Source organism: Lissotriton vulgaris, chromosome 1_1 (genome assembly GCF_964263255.1).
Source record: "Lissotriton vulgaris chromosome 1_1, aLisVul1.2, whole genome shotgun sequence".
In the NCBI taxonomy this organism is placed as follows: domain Eukaryota; kingdom Metazoa; phylum Chordata; class Amphibia; order Caudata; family Salamandridae; genus Lissotriton; species Lissotriton vulgaris.
The window spans coordinates 1413279373-1413298334 of record NC_141685.1 but is presented as its reverse complement, the minus strand read 5'-3'; the positions used below and the strand labels follow the sequence as shown (position 1 = coordinate 1413298334).

Here is an 18962-nt window from a genome sequence, read left to right as displayed (position 1 = left end):
AGTTTGTCGGTTTCATCGCCAAGATGGCCGCTGACCACGTGGCTAGTGGCCGGGATGGCGCGTCGAGTGGCACAATGCAAAAGGGCCCCACGCAGATCGTGGAGATGCTGGAGGGCTCTTCTTCGGTGCAAGGGCTGCTCGGTGGTGGGGGTTCTCAGTCCCCAAAGCGCAACGTCGAGGATGCCTCAGATGCTGCGCAGTCAGCTTTTCGAGTGTCTTCCAAGAGGTCCGGTCCCACGTCACTCGGTGCCTCCATGGGTCCCTTCTTTGCAGGGACTGTGGATCGGGCTCTGAGAGGTCTGGGAGTCTGATTCTTGTCGGGCTCTGATCTCGGGCTCCGGCGGGAGGCGGCATCAAAGCAAACGTTGAGTTGCTGGTTGGTGCCTGTATTCACAGGGTGGCCACTCCTAGGCCACAAGGGAGATTCTCTTCAGTCTTCTGAGCGGCAGAATGTCGAAGTCCAGTCTTCTTCTTTGTTTAAAGTTGATTCAGGATGATCTGCTGTGCAATGGCACTGCTCCCACTCTTATTCCCAATCTGAGGGGTGGATCACCTACTAGGTCCCTCCTCTGGGAGGAACCAGGAAGGGGGGCGGTTACACCCCCTTTCCTTTGTCCAGCTCCTCGCCAGGCTTGGGTCTGGAAAGTCCCAGGACCGGTTTGGACTGGCCTATGCACGGGGACACCTTGTGTGCCCCGGGCATGTCTGATTCTATTCAGCCCTGTCCTACCCAATACACAAAACCCTGTCTGGGGTGGTGCTCGCACCTCCCAAGGCAGGAAACCCTTTGTCCAGGCCACCATCTGCCGGGTTTCGGTCAGCAGCAGGAGGCCAGACTCGTGTCTGTGGTGGCAGCATCCATTTTGTGATGCTGAGGCTCTGGTTAACTTTAACCGGGGTCAAGGCTACACACATGTCGTGTCCCTCTAGAAGGGTGGAATGCTATCCCCGTCGACAGAACTGTTGAGGGGATAGTATTCCAATTCGTATGACACCTTACTCGACATGTTTTGATAAAGCCAAACCAAAGATAGCATTTAACCGCGAGGATTATAATGCACTTAAAAGTATATGGTATGGCAATACCCTGGAACAGCTTAGGGAGTGGTTCCCGACAGCTGCAGACAGGCTCAGCTCATGCTAGAGCACCATCTCACATATTTCCAAGCACTCTGCCTCCAGGATTGATGAGGCCTTCCATAGGAGTGGCTGATAGGAACATATGTGTCCAGTTTAAGGTTAGATATAGGGATACTATATCTAAGTAGGAGGTGATTACACCAACTTACCCCAGCTGTGTGATCAGCCAGTTATGTCAAATATGGAGGCCAGGGGTGGCACAATACATGCTGCAGCCCCTGGTAGGTCTTGGAAACACCTATGCCCTGGGTACCTAGGGTACACTGTTACAGGGGTTTAATAAGGTGAACCAGTTCCAATTCGTAATGCACCTAAAGTGCATTGGCAGTAATTTAGAGAGAGAACAGCAGGCTGTGGGTCTGATTAGCAGGCCCACAGCCACATTAAGTCATAAACCAGTGAAGCAAAAAGCAAAAATGTGGGGTGACCATAGGATAGCAGACCCTACTCTCCTATGTGGGCACTAATCAGGAAATACGATAAAAAATGTAAGTGGTCTGGTGTGAAAGATGAAGCGGGCGGCCGTGAAGAGGCGCTGCGCTGATTAAGGGAAAGGAAACATGAACACTTGCATGCAGAGCTTATAATGGGAGAAGTTTGTATGCCACACGTAATCATGGTGATCCATGGGGGTGAACAGATAACAACAAGCTCTTGGCATTGCTGTGGCGGGGGGCGGGGGAGCGGAGCGGAGCGGGAGTGTATTCCTTTGAAGTCTGATGCGAAGGCGGGGAGCGGATCCTTTGGAGTTGATGGAGGCACAGACAAATGGTGGTGTGACGTGGTGGTGTGACGTGGCTGGTTTGTGCACGCGCATTATAGCTCACATGAACTGTGCGTGATCCGCAAGTTTGGTAGAGTTTTGAAGCACTTACTTTAATTCTCACCTATCTAACCCTGCGGGATAGAATAGTCGAGACCTAAAAAGCAAGCAAATAAGAGAGCCAACAAAGGCAACCAAAATGGTAAGCAACGCTTTGGGCCACAGCAGTTTTTTTGGTATAGTCCACAATAGGCTTTTGCCTGATAGACAACTAAATACAAAATACTTTTCGCTAACGCTGTGTAGCATTGGCAAAAAAATGAAAGAGAAGATGGACAACTAAATACAAAATACTTTTCGCTAATGCTGTGTAGCATTGGCAAAAAATGAAAAAGAAAGAAAATGAAAAAAGGAACGCTCATGTGGCCGTGTCCTTCCATAGGTGACAGGCATGTGAATTTCTAAAAGCACAGGGGGCCATCAGCAAAAGGGAGTTACAACCATTTGAAGGACTCTGCAATTGGTGGGAGGGCAATGAAGGAGCTGGTGGGGGGGGCAATGTGGAGTGAGCAGCATGGAGGGGCAGTGGAGAAGAGAGAGAGAGAGACAGAGACAGAGAAATTACATGTACTCTCATGTAGTGCATAAACAAAAAGAACAAGCATTTGCAATGCAATAGGTCTCGCATTAGGAAAGTTTGAGCTATTGGTATTGTAAATGACACATTTTTTTGTTATGTGTTGGTTTTAAAAATAGCGAAATAAATAGCTTTGTCATTTACAATGCCAATTGTTTTAACTTTCGCAAACGTGACCCCTATAGCACTTGTAATGCAATATGTGTTTTATTTACGTACACCTGCGACTCGAGCCTTGGTGGTTGGTGTGGATAAGTGAGCTGACAAAAATACCCAACGCTTCAGCTGCATCACACCAAATGACTTTGGCCTTGCACAGTTTTGTTGCGCAAGCTTCATAGGATTTGCTGCTTTATGAAATGATGATTGTTTATTGGCTGCTACAAAAAGATAAAGTATTGAATGAGTAAGAATAATCTTAGCCTCCGAGTCTTAAATAAACTGAGATGATTAGGCTCTTATTATTTTGAAGTTCGTAAAGGGCGGTCTTTTCTTCTCTTTTTAAGTTCCATTTAGTGTATTTTTTCTTTTTCTTTTCTAGTATATCAAGATCTCGTAGAACGTTTTTCTCGAATGTTAGTAGTTCTACAGGCATCTGATTGGAATGGGGAAAAAAAGTGGAGGGATTTTTGAGTCCTGAGTAATTTCGTGCTGTCATATCTTGTTGATCTTGAAAAAATATTTTCAGCCTCATTTTCCTGAAGAGTTGGATTAACTCCAATTTGGTTTGGCAAATGTCTGGTTTAACCGTCGGGATGAATGTTAAGACATTAGCCTGCCGGGACGCGCCCTGAATCGCCACAAAATCTGTAAACACAGCCAGCGTCCCGTTTCTTAGCAACCCTCCACCAATCAGCTACAGGCTTAAGCACAGGCACCTGATTAATTCGGATCCAGCCATAACCAACCTGAACTGCACGATCTCAACAGCGAAGGCTAGAGCAAGCCCTAAACAATCTATTGCAAATGTTCAGTTCAGAAGACATTGAGCAAAAGATCCTCTCAAAGTTCTAATAGGAACAAAGCCGCCATGAAACTCGAGGCAGCTCCCAGCGTCGAGTATCCAAGCAACAAGCCACCATTCACAAACGGGCTTGCAGCCCGGTGCAGGCGTCCGACCAATCCGGACACAGTTGTGCCAAACATCCTGAAGATAGAACCAATCGCCAAGGTTTCCTACAAATACCCGGAAACAGTGAACCCGACGAAAGGAATACTACACAGCGAGCAGACGCCGCCGAGAAACCCGCGAGTGTCGGGAGGAACCGAAAATAACGATAGCAGGTACGACCAGTCCGCCAGGGCAAAGGCCCCTTACACATGCAGCAGGTCTCCCTCTAATCACCCTAGAGTTCCGGAGAAATACCAGACAGTTATCGTGCAACCCCGAGGCAAATCCGATTAAAACATGCCTCCATTGACTTTTTGCTCCAAAACCATGCACAATAGCCTGAAAGCCAACACTTTCTTTTCCTCTCTTCTGAACAGCGCAAACTCGATTCACTCAAGTTAAGATGTCAGACTGCTGGTCAACTTAGAAAAAAAACGTCACGACGCTGGGCTCAGCGATCGATAACGGCAAGAATCCTCCTTCTTTACACACAGGGTACGTGACCCCCACCACTGTAAATGTAATTATGTTGAAGCACTGTACATAAACCCATGACCCCAAACTAAAACCCCCCCTTTTTACACCCCCACAGGTGTAACACAATGTCCTACATGAACAACAGTGAGCCCTGATGAAGACCTTCTTTAACCCTAATCTATGCCTGTTTCATATAAGGTCGAAACGCGTAGGCTTAACATCATCTAGGCCAGGAGAAATGCAAGCCCTATGACCTGACAAACCAACAGGACATCTAGTGAGAGACGTATCTCACACTACGGCCAATAAAAAACTCCTCTTAAAAAGGACTCTCCGACCTAACACAGGCCCATATTGATTATTTCTTTGTGGAGAAGCATTTATATCCCAAAGACAATTATTCTATTGATTTCTAGTAGGACTCGATAATAGATTTTTGAATTTTTTTTTATATATGTCTAGTATTGTTAAATGTCGTGTAGAATAATGTCTAAAATGTCTATGTTTTGAATTCACTGTTCTGATATATGTTGAATGTGTTTCTTACCAAAGGAGATGATGACAAGCTAAGTGCTAACACCCAATTGTGTACTACTGAATAAGCTTTAAAGAAATATTCAAAAGTAAAATTGATGACAATGTCAATAAATTGTGACATTGGACTAAATTAAGTGTCTAATTCATGGTGTCAGAGGCATCCCTTATTTGTTATTAGTGTCTGTGGGTGGAGGCCTGAAGGGGCTTGTCTGCCTGGGGCACCCTGGGGATGGAGACTGGATATTCACACCACCTTAGGATTCCCTAACGCGTGGGAAAGAGTTTAACAACTAGAACACGTGCTTATTTAGGTAGCGACAGACTGCCAGGAAAGTAAAAGCTAATCTATCTTTAGCAGCGGGCCCCGAAATTAATGACATAAGCGCACAATTACACTAAAATCACCAGTCCTGCGCTGTCATCAGCTCTTTGCCGGCATGTGAGCAGTGGGAGGGCCGGGGCTGCCTGCGCATGCGCACCACTCTTCAGTTTCGTTTCGTTTGGACGAGCGCGAGCCCGTAGAAGAGAAGTGCCGCATGAAGTCCCGGGTCCCAGGAGGGGGCCTGGGTGAAGACCAGCGGGGAGACTGCGAGGCCCCCATGCCTATGGGGAGAGCTCCGCTTCTTGGTAGAGTGGGAGAAGAGCTCGAGTGCTCTGCGGGGCTCCCTTGGCAGATGGTGCGAGCCCGACTCCGGTGAGGTAAGAGGGGAGAGGGCGGGGGGGCTGTGTGCCTGCATGTGTGTGCCTGCGTGTGCGTGTGTGTGTGTGTGCGCGCGCACGTGTGCCTGTGCGTGCAGGGGATGGGGCCTGCCTGTGTGCGCGCCGTGTTTGCATGCAAGCCCTGCGGTCTGCGCAAGCGCGCTCGCTCCCGCAGTGAAATCCGACAGTGGGAAAGCGCGTGGCACTCTGAAGTCCAGATTCCCAAATACGGATAACATTAGGTCTGAAGCAGACACCTTCAATGCTCACGCATTGAGGGTAGGTCTGCTCGACCTAAAAAAGTAGATCCTTTAAAGTGAGCAGTATAAGGATACAAGTCGGACAATCAAAATGATGCTAAAGATGATAGGCTCCAAGAGAGGGACAAACACAAAATTAGATAGGCAAGCCATTGAATAAGAAGCAAGCAAAAGAGCGTGATAATAAAGCAAACCAGTGGCAAGGAAGGAACGGAACACACTGCAAGTCCTTGGTAGGCCCACAGTAGGTTCTTTGTAACCAGACACCTTGTGTTGCCTGGTAGGCGAGATCATATAAGCACAATAAAACTGGGGCAGGACGCTTGAAACATTGCTCTAAAACAATAAAATATAATAGGAAAAGTAAACAGAGGGATAAAGAAAGTTAAAATAGACGGGGTGGAAAAATAAAGTGTGCTCCGAAATTTAAAAGCAGGTGGCTAGAGAAAACCAAGGCAAAATGTCAGAAAAGAAAAAAAAATGATGGAATAGAAAAAGTAAGTAGCAATAGGAGGGAGAGACAAAAGTTGAACAACGATTTTTACAGAGAAACTTGTGTGAAAAGAACTAAAGAGTAAAAGAGGAATACCAAATTCATCCAAAAGGGAATCTGTCAAAAACAAGACCGTGTAAGAATAGAAAAAACAAGGAAATAAATAAGAAAGAGCAACTGGAAGAAAATACGGAAGCAGAAACATCCTAAAAGATTGTGGAAAGGAGAATATTCGGTGAAACCAAAACGGGGAGGGGAAAATAACAGCGGCTCTATTTGCAATTATCTGGGTTCAGCAACTGGGGGAGGGGGCAAGGGCGCAGGGGTTCACACCTGTAGCCTCTATTACACTGACGTGCCATTCTTATCGCCCCCTTCGCATAATCTCCTTCCCAGCCCACGAGCCCTGGCTGTGGGACACATTCTCGCGTCCTCCAGAATTCAGCCCCTGAGGGGGTTACTGCGCCAGCCCCAGGGCGTAACCATCTGCGCGCGCGCGAGACCCTCCCACCCGAAGTTCGGGGCTTGTGCTCGGGTTACTTTGGATGCGGAGTTAGAGCAGAGCGTAGCCGGCCGGACACAGCGCCTTCCTTCTCTTCCACCCGCACTATGGGGCTCCTCCAGGCGCCGCTGTGCGGCCTCATTGGTAAGAACTGAGCGGTAACGATGCATGAACCGGGGTCCCAGTGAGAGAGAGCGCACGCCGAGCTGATGCTGCCCGCAGGGGCGCCCTGCAGCTGGGTTCATAGCCCTGTGCTTACCTGGGGCCGTGGTTAGGTACGATGGGGCTGCGGGGGATGTCTTGGGTGAGACCTGGGACAGGGGGTGATGATACCCGAGCATCCGATGTAGTTATGCGGCATCTACGGCCGTGGGTGAGACCTGGGGCAGAGACAGCTGCTACCTTTGGGTGAGACTTTCATTGCAGCTGCATCGGATGATGCTGCTCTACGGTCGGCCGTGGAGCAGCGGCTGCGGACTTTGGGTATTCCTACCTCAGACTGATATCGGCGCGAGGGGCTGAATGCATAGCTTAGAAATGCTTGTGTCTTGAGGTGAGACTTGGAGCCCGGTTTTCTGCTGCCTTTGGGTGAGACCTAATGTGTCTTTGTGTTACCAGGATACGACTTTTACAATTCTGGGCTTTGATTGATATAACAGTGAACTCTGGGAGTTGTAGTCTTGTTTCATTTTAATTGAGGTAACAGGACCGACATAGTGCTATGTAAAGCAAAGTCCAGGAATGGAAAACGAACGTTCAAGTGACACTGAACCACCGGGGCGCACCCTAGTGAGAACTGACGTAGACACGGAGTGCCTTGAGGTGAGACTTGATTCAGGGGTTCCTGCCTCTGTGGTGGTGAGATAGGGGCCTCCTGCTGCCTCGGGTTGATTCATAGAGCACGGCCTTATGTTATGATGAGGCGAGACCTACTGGTTTCTACTTCCGTCTGGTGAGACCCGGAGCTCGGCCTCTGCTACTTTCTGGTGGGGCCAGGAGCAAAGCTGGTGCTGCCCTGGGATTAGCCCCGGAGCAGAGACTCTGGCTGCCTTGGGGGGAGAGGGGCTATAGCTGCCTTTGGGTGAGACCTGAAACTCGGCTTCTGCTCCTTTGGGGTGAGACTTGAGTAAGAGATGCTGCTTGGAGTGAGTTCTGGAGCATAGACTGTAGCCATGTGGTGAGACCTGGCTCGGGGACTGTAGCTGCCTTTGGGTGAGACCTGGAGCGTGCACCGTAGGTGGCCTTGGTGAGACCTGAAGTTCGCTGCGGGTGCCTCGTAGTAGTGAGATCACGGACTGCTGGTACAGTTGGACGATGCCTGCAGGATCAGCTTCTACTGGGGCGAGACGCGGAGCACGGGCTGCTGCCCCCGGGGTCTGCCTTGGAGGTGAACAGTGACGTAAGGCGGTGCTTCTTCCGACAAGGCACGTCTCCATCCTTCAAGACAGAACCCGCAGCTCCAGGCCGTGAATGCCCCCTTTACCCGTATGTGCCCCATTCCCAATCGGGAGTAGCACGCCTCCCACACGCAGCCCCATCCCTGCCTGTGCTCACAGCCCATTTCCTGAATATGCCTGGCCCTCCTCCCGGGGTCGTCCGGGTGCTTCCTTCCCCCTCCCCCCGCCCGTCTCTCCTGGGAGTGCGCACGAGACTTAAGAATTGCCTTTTGGGCCACCTCGGGGCAGTCACGCAGCGGGGTTAGATATTCCTCAGTGGGAGGTAAACGGAACAATGAAAACAGTGCCAAAGTAAGTGAGACTCGCATCCCACATAAACAGATGCCAGCTGCGAAGGATGAGAGACCGTCTGGCGGAACGCTCGGAGCACAGGACCGTCTTTGTGAGGTGCGCCCCACTCCGGAGCAGTCTGCTCATGGACTCTGCTCTCCCTAGCCACAGCCCCCTTTCACTGATGCGAAGCCAGGTCTCACGTCTCAGATGGCTAATGCACTCACTGCAGGGGTCTTGTTTTTTTTTGCTTCTAGTTTTTAATTTCGGAGGGCAAGTCCAGTTGTTCATCCTTCCGAAGTGAATAACATGTATATTGGTACACGTGTTGACTCCTGCCACTAAATCTTCGGGGTAAATGTGCACTTTACAAAACACATGTATGGCCACATATTAACAGCCACATAGTGCAGCGCACGTCCCTGCAACCGGAAGTTGAAAAGGGTCCGAGGACCATGGCTGAGTCACTCAAGGTCCAGCGATCTCACTCTTTCCCCCCCGTTTAAGTGGAATAGCTTTCTTCTCACTCCGAACAGCTGACGTTACTTGAGGTCTTCTGGCATGCACCCCACCCCCGTGCATTTATTGAAGCTGCCCTGAGGGCTCTCTGTGCGTCTGCATTAATCCGCACTGCAGGCCCCGGCCCCCGCGAGGGCATATGGCTTTAATAGGAAACATGGGCGGGGGCGCTTAACTTCCCCGCATTCCAGCTCAGGGGCTTCTCGGCGCCAAGCGGAGCATAACAGTGCACGCTATTACCTCCCAGAATGTTCATTGTTTCAGTTTTAGTTGATGTAATCGTATATTGGCGGTGGTAGCGGCCTGCAAAAGTCTATAACATCCCGCCTGCATGACCACAAGTCGTTTCTTTTTTCCCTTCTAGTGAAATCTTGTTGCTTCATTAATTGTGATTTGTTTTTCGGTTCGGAAAGTTCCCACCGCTTCTAGTTTAACTTTTCATTAATCTGCGCTGCGGGGGGCGCGCTGTTACTCATTGTTTGCCTTTGTCCAGGAGTTGAATTCTTGTGTATTTAGCAGGTTAATGTGTCCGGTGTTTGCTGAGCACGAACTTTTCTGTGTCGCCATCCCCATCCCCCCCCCCCCCCCAAAAAGGTGCGCTATTTCCTCTCCCCCACCCTCTGCTGTGGATAAAACCCTGCATACCACTGTGTTTTGGGTAGACCCCTCCCCCTATACTGCCTGTTTTGGGACTATCCTCCCCCATTCCACCAATTCCATGTGTGGGCTTTCTGCTTGTATGCCGCTCCTTACTTCTGTGCCAGGTGCTTGCAAGTTTCCTTCTGTACTGTGTGGCTTGGCCAGCTGAGTCCTTAGTGTGTGGTTGTTTGGCACTCTGTCTCTATGCAGTGTGCCCGTTGGCTACTTGTGCCTCGTCCTTTGGGGATTACGGCTAGACCAACTCATGTGACTGCCGTGGGTTTTATTGTCACCACCTCTCCCAGTGTCTTCTTACTTTTGCTCTATACTGTGGCGAAGGACCACACTTTGCCATGCTGATGTTACTCTAGTGTTTATACTGTAACTTTATGAATGGCCCCATTCGCTTTTTTTGTTTTTTTTTTGGTTGAAGCCTACCAAACAGCTCGGCTTTCTATTTTGAAAACAAAACAGGTGATGGGCCGAATGTGGATCAATGTCACACATTCAACCCAGTCCAAAGATCTGGGCCCAAATCCATCGTTTTTTTGCACTCCACACCACCCTGGGTTAGACAATAGCGATATGCAAATCAGCTCTGACCCTGTGCCCCATGGGAACAGTCCAGTCCGAACTACAAAAGCCATGTCCTTCCCAGAACGGAATCAAGCATCCGAGGACCGGACCGGTTTCGAGGTAACACCTCTCATCAGCCCGGCTAGCTTGACTCCAGTGGTGTGGAGTGCCTGTGTGACATTGATCCACATTCGGTCCATCACCTGTTTTGTTTGCAAATTCCGCCATAAGTGCGCTGGGGATGCTCAGACGTGGGTCCCAGGCACTCCACACCACTGGAGTCAAGCTAGCCGGGCTGATGAGAGGTGTTATCTCGAAACCGGTCCGGTCCTCGGATGCTTGATTCCGTTCTGGGAAGGACATGGCTTTTGTAGTTCGGACTGGACTGATCCCATGGGGCACAGGGTCAGAGCTGATTTGCATATCGCCATTGTCTAACCCAGGGTGGCGTGGAGTGCAAAAAAACAATGGATTTGGGCCCAGATCTTTGGACTGGGGTGAATGTGTGACATTGATCCACATTCGGTCCATCACCTGTTTTGTTTGCAAATTCCGCCATAAGTGCGCTGGGGATGCTCAGACGTGGGTCCCAGGCACTCCACACCACTGGAGTCAAGCTAGCTGGGCTGATGAGAGGTGTTACCTCGAAACCGGTCCGATCCTCGGATGCTTGATTCCGTTCTGGGAAGGACATGGCTTTTGTAGTTCGGACTGGACTGTTCCCATGGGGCACAGGGTCAGAGCTGATTTGCACATCGCCATTGTCTAACCCAGGGTGGTGTGGAGTGCAAAAAAACGATGGACTTGGGCCCAGATCTTTGGACTGGGGTGAATGTGTGACATTGATCCACATTCGGTCCATCACCTGTTTTGTTTTCTATTTTGAAAAGACTTCTTGGGGACATTTGCTAAGTTACCCTGGAATTGGATTCTTTCCATGGCTTTGTGATTTTTTAACTAACAGTTTTGTTGGCTTTGTTTGTTTTAGGTTGTCCAGGATGTCTTTGTCCCTCCCATCGAGCATACCCTGTTTACTGTATTCTTACACAAGGCTCCCTTTCTGTAAACAGACTTTTTTAAAATGTTGTTCTTGTCACATTTTCTGTGCATTCAAAGGCAGAGGTCAACGGTCGGGCTCTGTCGTCTCAGGGAGCTTGGGGGCATATCAGCAAGTGCAGGAGATAATTATCGCTTAGCGCTACGATAATTATCGCCGGACAACTCTGAATTTTATCGCGGAGATAGCGTGATCTCAGCAACGCTTATCTCCAAAGTGATAAAATTCAGAGCGCAAGCTGCCAACTGTGCGAGTATCGCTGGATATCCAGCTACAATCGTGCAACTTTTGGTGATAGCTTGCTGATAGGGCTACACATATTTAGCCATGATATCCACCTTCCAAAGGATATCATGGCTAAGTCAGTTTCAAAGCAGTCGTAAAGAAAGAAGCGATAACTGAGGTTATCACTACTTTTCTTGTCACTATGCTTCTTTGTGTGAGGCTTGATAATAGGAGAAATGTCACTTAGCGACATTTCTCCCATTATCCTGGGGAGGAACGCCCACTTTGCATCTCATTAGAGATGCAAAGCTGGGCGTTAAGGGAAAGGGCGAAGAAGCATGGATTCACGCATTAGTGTGTCCTTGCTAATAGACCGTTAGAATTATTGCCGCTTTTCGTCCGAAAACGGATGCTAAAGTGGCGATAATTAGAAAAGAACTAATGAAGCAACTTTTTTTATAATTCTAAAGTATGGCGGAAACAAATATTTAAATACGATCAAAAGAGATCACTACACTAGGTGATGCCATTTCCACAAGTTATCATTTATGCGCTGTATAGTTTTATTAGTAAAACTGTCTGTGGAAATATAATGGTCATTTCAATTGAAAATTAGTTGTCTGTAATGGCAGTGCGCTATCGCACCATGCATACTCCACTCTACGTAATTCCTCTCTACTACACTCTATGCTACTCCGCTCTATGCCACTCTCTGCTTTATACGCCACTCCGCTCTGACACTCCGCTCTGACTCTCCACTCTAAGCCCCCACTCTTTTACATTCCATGCCATGACACTCTAGTCCACCGCCCCACTATACTCCTCTCCACTCTGACACTCAATTCCACTCTGCAGCATTCTATTCCACTCCCCTCCACGCCATTGCTGTCCTCTCTTCCCGCTCCACTCTACGCCACTCTACAACACTGAGTCACTCCACTCTACGCCACTTTCTTCAACACCATTAACTTTTAGCCATGCTCGTATACTACAAGGCTGAAACATTTTGGCAAAACCAATAGCTCTTGCATAGGCAAGACCCATTGGCTATGCCAGTGCGTGTTCCCTTTTCCGTCAGCCTGCGGACCAGGGATGTTTAAGCTCCCCCTCTGTGGCCTCGCCTGAGATCTCCATCAGCATCTTAGGTGGTCTATGGACACTCGCATCCCTGGCTTGTGGATGTTGTCCTCCCTACACCGTCTTTCATTGCTATCACGTGCCTTTCTCCATCTTCCACCATGACTGTATGTAGCCCACCTCCTTCAGTAGCTCTCCCTCCCCTTCACCGTCTCCTCTCCATTCACCATCTTCTCTGCCCTTGTCCTACCATTAACCCTCTCTGTAGCCTTCCCTCTCCCTTCTACATCTTCTTTACCATCTACTTTAGGCCTTCCGCTTCCTTCACCACCCCGCGTGGCCCGAAGCTGACTTCTTCCCCTCTGATTTGCAGACCCTGGGTGTGACGTTATACACTTACGCACGCACGCACGGTTATCCTGTGGAGGCGGCGTCTCTCACTGACCTGCAGCGGCCCTGTTATCTTTAGGCACTGGCGCGAGACCAGGAGCCTGCGCCGTTTATAGGCCACAATAAAGGTATTACCGGAGCAAACCTGCAGCTCACATAGGATCACATTGCGGAAACAACTGAAGAGGTTCTAGTGTAAGCTTTTCTTGTAACTGAAAGAACCGAAGACACAGTTTCTGAAAGTGGAAGGGGGCGGACGGTATAAACAAAGTGTACGTTTGAAAAAGTGAATAAACAAAGTGTACGTTTGAAAAAGGGAATAAGAAACGTAGACTTTAAAGGTCGTGACCCGAAAATGCTGTGAGACTTAATTTCGCGCTTCGATGCCACAAAGGAAGCTTTTTAGGTTAAGTTTGCTGAGCCCACTCACCTTAATTTGCGCGCACACACGAAACACTGGTTAATCTTTGCCCCTTTACTGACACATTGTTTAATGCCTACTTTAGCCACGGGACCCAACACAGATCATATACGCGAGACCAAGTTATAACTCTGGAAATAGCATTCATTTTACTATGTCATCCGGCATATAATCACTTTGCTCCCCTGGAGGAGGCTGATTGACTGCTTTGCGATCATGAGGCCACTGTCCGTGTTGGAGCACCTGCTGAAAGTGCTGACCTAGAGGAGGTAACGCATCTTGCAGTTCACCATGGTAAGCCCCTCCATCTTTCCGAAGTTAGAAACATGATGCACAGATATTCTTATCATTTGCCATTACCTGAACTGACGGACCAGGCTATGGATATTTCAATCCAGGCATCTTCCACTGACACAAATGCCAATGTTGTCCCTTTGTATTTTACCGCTCCCTCATCTTTTGATGCTCAACTACTTAAAAAAGAAAAAAAAATGGTTTTACTGGGTAAAGCTAACATTGGTACTTTTATCCCCGATTTGAGACTTCTTTATTGGAACACTGCTGAGTTAAGCAGCAAACTCGATAACAAAAACTGGATAATATTAATTACTAGCCAACAGATTATATGTCTACAGGAGACTTGGTCCCGGTCAAATACGCATGCAATTGGTTTTTACTTGGCGTTTATGCCTGCAGTTATATAATCTTCCGGGCACTGTAATAAGTCCCACTATCGGAGCTAAAATAGTGGAAACCTATGTGAATTCTGCCTTCTTCCATATATTCTTTTCGTCTCTGGTCGTCTTGCAAGCAAAACTCATGCGCTAGTGCATGCCCTCGCACGCTCGACTTCTTTTAATGGAATTCGGCTCACCAGTGTTTGAATGATTTGCACAATCTACAGAATTTTCATGACCAGATCAAGACAGCTTCTGTTGACACATGAATTCACCCAGACTCTCTCTGTATATTTCATACCCAAAAGTAGAGTTTGGTGTCCATTCTAAGTGTGAAGAAAATGCATGGACAGCGTGCTTTGAAGTGTATTATGTGAAGCTTTCATCTGGTCATGCATGTAGTCGCAGGTTAACCAATGTCAGTCATTTAAACAACATAGACAATTGGATCTTTCCTCTCCATTACTGTGTCCTTGCTCAAAGAATAGACTACCAAGCAGAGAAGAAGATTAACTTCTATTTAAACTTTTAAGGCCAAATCTGGGAAAAATCTATATTTATTTCTTGGTATTGAACGCTTACGCGGCGGGCAAATGTTTACGAATTTTTTTTAGCTTTATTAACGTGTATTATAAAGCATTTAGGCGAAATTCAAAGAGCAGTAAAGACGTAAAGCAGCATAAAATGTGAAAAGAGAAATGCGAAATAGATAATTTCTAATTATAATGCTCTAAGTATTTCTTTAAAAAAAAGTATGTTGATAAATCCAGTGAGACCCTGTTTAGTTTTGTGTTGTTCTTCTTCTTTTCTGGTGTTTTCCTGATTGTTAGGGATTTGGTGATCAGCCGTTTTGGGATGTGTTATTTAGCAAACTTGTAGAAATCATGGAAACTAATATTGACTATTCAAGGATCGCAAAGAATGGGAATAAGCTTAATTAAAAAGGAAATTTTGACCATCCAACTCTTGACCCTTGGGCAATTGTAAAATTGCATGATTTCGGTTAAATTCGCATGATGCATTGCCTTGTAATATTTCGAATTGATTACTTTTCTTTGGAGACCACAATTCCCCCATGGATCTTTCATTGGATCTAAATAGGAAATCAGGCTAATCTCGTTTGTTTTAGAGTTTCACCAGGGTTGCAAAATAATGGCTGAGCCCAAATCAACTTTTCTGCCTCTCTCTTCCTATTTATTAAATTGTCAAAGTTTTCTTGTGTTTGGAGAAGGTCTTGACAGTTTTAATTAAAAAAAAATGTCAGTCTTGCTTGGCAGTTCAAATGTTTGCATTACCTATTTGAAACCATTAAAACAAGCATTGGCATAACCAATAGGTCTCGCCTTTGGGACCTTATAAGTGTTTAGCTATGCAACAGTTGATGTTGTTGCACCAAGGATATAGTGCTGGATGACTAAACACTTTTAAGGTCCCAAAGGCGAGACCTATTGGCTATACAATTGCTTGTTGCCTTTTGTAATGATTCTGACTTGAATAAACCTTTATGGCTTTCACTTCGAATATTGCCCCGTGAAGGATTTTTGGATTTGTACATAAGACCTCATCCTTTGCAACTCTCGTGGCCCTGATCCTGCGCATCGGTGCTTTGAATTTGTTGATGTATAGCATCAACAAAGGCCAAGTTGGCACCATACAAGGCAAAAGCTCCATTAATGCACATATGTTTATTCCAAAGTTTCTGATTTAATTTCCGGATTCCAAATCAGCAAGAACCAAGAGAATTACTTTTCTTTGATAATGAGATCTGGACAACTGGGCTCTCTAGTTGTGGGGTAAGCACTTGTAATAAGGCTGGTTCAAAAATGTCAGTCCTTGCTGGCAGCCTGTGCATCTACTGCTGGTGCAGTGGAGTGTTACATCCACAATAGGTTTGACTAGACCTTCACTAAATTGTATCAAGTGTACTGCTTTTTGTGGAACTGAATAAAATATTTTAGTAAGGATGTTTATCTTAGGCTCAGCCTAACACAAGATGTAGTTTGTCTCACTTCCTTACCACTGCCAAGGCAAAGGAGGACTAAAAATTCTCAGATGGGCCATTTGAGGGAACTATGAATTAGACCTTGCTTCCGCTACTTGGAGTTGAAGGTTATCCAGCACCTGCTGGACTGACCTCTGGGAGAGCATCATCTGCAGCATTGGTGCCTTGGAAGTTTGATTTCGACTGGCACTGGAACGTGGCTGAAACAGGGGCATCAAAGACTGAATCAAGCTCAAAGCCATGTGGGCTCCTGCAAACATGCTATCAGCTTGAGAAAAGTACACCTGGACCAGTTTCCACAGTTCCTTGGATGAGGAAGAGCACAGCAAAAGCGTGGTCTCGCAAAAGACCCTTTTGTCCTTGTGCTTTGTTTATATAGGGAAAGAAGAGGAGTGGTGATGGTTTCATTCAAGTCCTTGTACTTCTGCAAAGAAAGCAGGGGATCCCAATTATCCTGCCTGCCTGCTGACTTTGATTGGGCCCGAATCAATGAGCTTTATAATCAGCACCTAAATGTTTAGTCTTTCCTTCTTCTCGTTGTGCTTGTTAAAGACTGCAGCATGGAAAGCAGACCTTGTAGTTGTCACCAACCCCCAGGCCCAACATGCTTCCATTACAGGGTCCTGTCAATTGATTTCGGTTTTTATTCTTCATGCAAGGTGTGAAACCACATACTGGTGACGTCATAGTACACAAAAGTTTTTGCCAACATGTGTAAGACAAATACCCAGAGAATGCGGTGAGCTCTTGACCTTGGTGTTTCAGCAGGAGGAAAAAAATACATTATCAGTATCGTGGACATAGGTGTCTTTAGGGACACGGATCATCCCCATCAGTGCCCGTTGCTTATATAAGAACATTTTTTGGATGAAGTTCTAAGTCTGGAGGTAACTCAGTAAAAGTGGAGTCTGTGGGAGGAAACATCTGAACAAATTATTTCAGATAGCTATAGTATTTCGAAATAAACTACATTTCAGGTGTAAAAAAAGTACATACATTTGACGCTGGGGGTAGGCTCATTCTGACAAGTGCTCAAATAAAATGATGAATGAGAAGTAATCCTGCACATATAAGGTTCCGTTGCAAAGCCAGCAGTTTGCATGCCAGCTCTACGGGCAGGTATATGTGCACAGAGAACACAAACTGAGGCACATTTACACACATTTACACACACAACCCAAAGTGGCTGACCAGCACAAAGACCGCATGCATACATGCAGCAAAGCAGATATTAAGAGGAGGCGGGCCCCGGAGCAACAGAGCAGGCCTAAGGCAAGCGAGATCCAGGACTGTGGTATGGTGTGGGCTCTTGCCCCAGCAGAGCTGAGCTGAGCTCTGGAGCGTTGGGCCCTGGGAAGTGAGCAATGGGACCCGGCCTCCCATGCCCAGCCAGGCGAGCCTACCGCCGTGCCGAGAGCCCCTGGAGGTCTGGAGCAGTGCCGGAGGGGCCGACAATCATGGCGCAGTAGGTGTGATGCATGAGCGTAGCAGACACCGGGAGGTAGCGGGCCCGGAGTAAGGGAGCGAGCCTAATTGAGGGAGCGGGCCTAAATCAAGCGGCGCCCAGGACTGTGGCATGGCATGTAGAGGACATAGCAGAGGGTGAATATCACCCCGAGAAGAGAACACCATCCTCTGCAATGTGCCCTTCGGCAGCGAGTGACCAGACCGGGGCCCCACACCAGGGCTTGCAGCATTGTCCTGCACCAGTGGATTCCCCCCAAAAGAAACTGGTAACTGGAGGGGGCACATTGTAGGCCCGCACAGCCCAAGTAGAGCATAATAGGAGGCTGGTTTGACTATAGGGGGCCAGAAAGCTCATACCTATCCCCCCTCTCCAGCGCTGGGTGGACGTCTCTCGGGGGACGTGGGGGAGCGTTGGACATGGTGGATGGACAGGCAGTCCTCCCCCCGCACCTTGTTAAAGGCATGAAAACTGCACACAACCAGATCTAACAGAGATATCCAGATAGGCTACGTGCATTTGGAGGGGAGGCCTGCCATGCCGGTGTGCTGGCTTAGATCACGAGACCCTGAATCTGCCAGTTGCGTTATACTTCCTACAAGCAAAGACTAGCGTTGATCTGATCGCCCTGTCAGGCCAGACCCGCTGCGTTCCCAGAGGGGACGGGGGAAGATACAGCACAGGGGGACAATACAGCAACTCATACACATGAGCACGTGAATCAAGTGACCACAGCTCACGAGGAGCAGCACTAAGCCCAGATGCCACGCCTCACATAGACATTTTCTGGGACATTGCTGTATCTTGGGAAGCCATCACGTAGCAGCCATGTTGGGCAGATATAGGCCTCTGCAATACTCGCCCAGGGGGACCCCTCGGTGTAGCGGAACACAGCATCTGATAACAGCTTACGAGGGGAACCGGTGATGTGGCAAAGAGTAGACTTAAGCATAAAGATCTCCCCTAGCCGAGACGAAACAAGGGACAGACGCAATGGCAGCAGCTCAGATGAACAAGCATTGGCCGCGTGGCCGTGAAAGTGGCGTGGCCGCGAAAGTGATTGGAGGGTGCCCGCGAGCAATGTGAGGAAAGGCAGATGGAGCTGGTGTGCGTATCTGTGCGCGTAACCGCACACTCTAGGCCACACAAAAAGCGTGTGGTCTGATTTTTGAAGCCCACTAACTAAAAGTCTCGCCAGAGCAGCACACGCGCTGGCTCAGGCTAGACCTAAAAATGGACTTAAGCTCCACTCAGAGGAGTATTTCTCTCATGCCATGCGGTTTGGTGTGACCTTCACGTGCTTTGTGCTTGCGTTGTTAAGCATATTAGACAGTTTTAAAACTCAAAGTATACTGAATCATGACATCACAAATTCTGTATTTCATAGATGCAATGTAAACACAAGATAGTTAGTTTTTTGTGTTTTTTTTGTTCTCACTGCAGCAGGCTTTTCTAGGTCTTGAGTACAAAACCAATTCTTAGAGTTGACTGTGGTTCAGCTGGTTGCTTAACATTTTTTGACTTTCTTATCAATCTGATTTGCTTGCTACTTATGCAATGGCTTTACT

At 47.8% G+C, this 18962-nt stretch overlaps 1 protein-coding gene across 1 annotated transcript in view; it reads left to right on the top strand.

Moving 5' to 3' along the window:
* The first annotated feature begins 6644 nt into the window (after positions 1-6644).
* The window catches only part of LOC147750619 (laminin subunit beta-1-like), a 308945-nt gene continuing 296627 nt past the window's right edge, over positions 6645-18962 (top strand). The window contains exon 1 of the mRNA XM_086967210.1: positions 6645-6763. Coding sequence (XP_086823336.1) covers positions 6727-6763 — 37 coding nt within the window. The 5' untranslated portion in view covers positions 6645-6726. The remainder of the gene's footprint in view (positions 6764-18962) is intronic.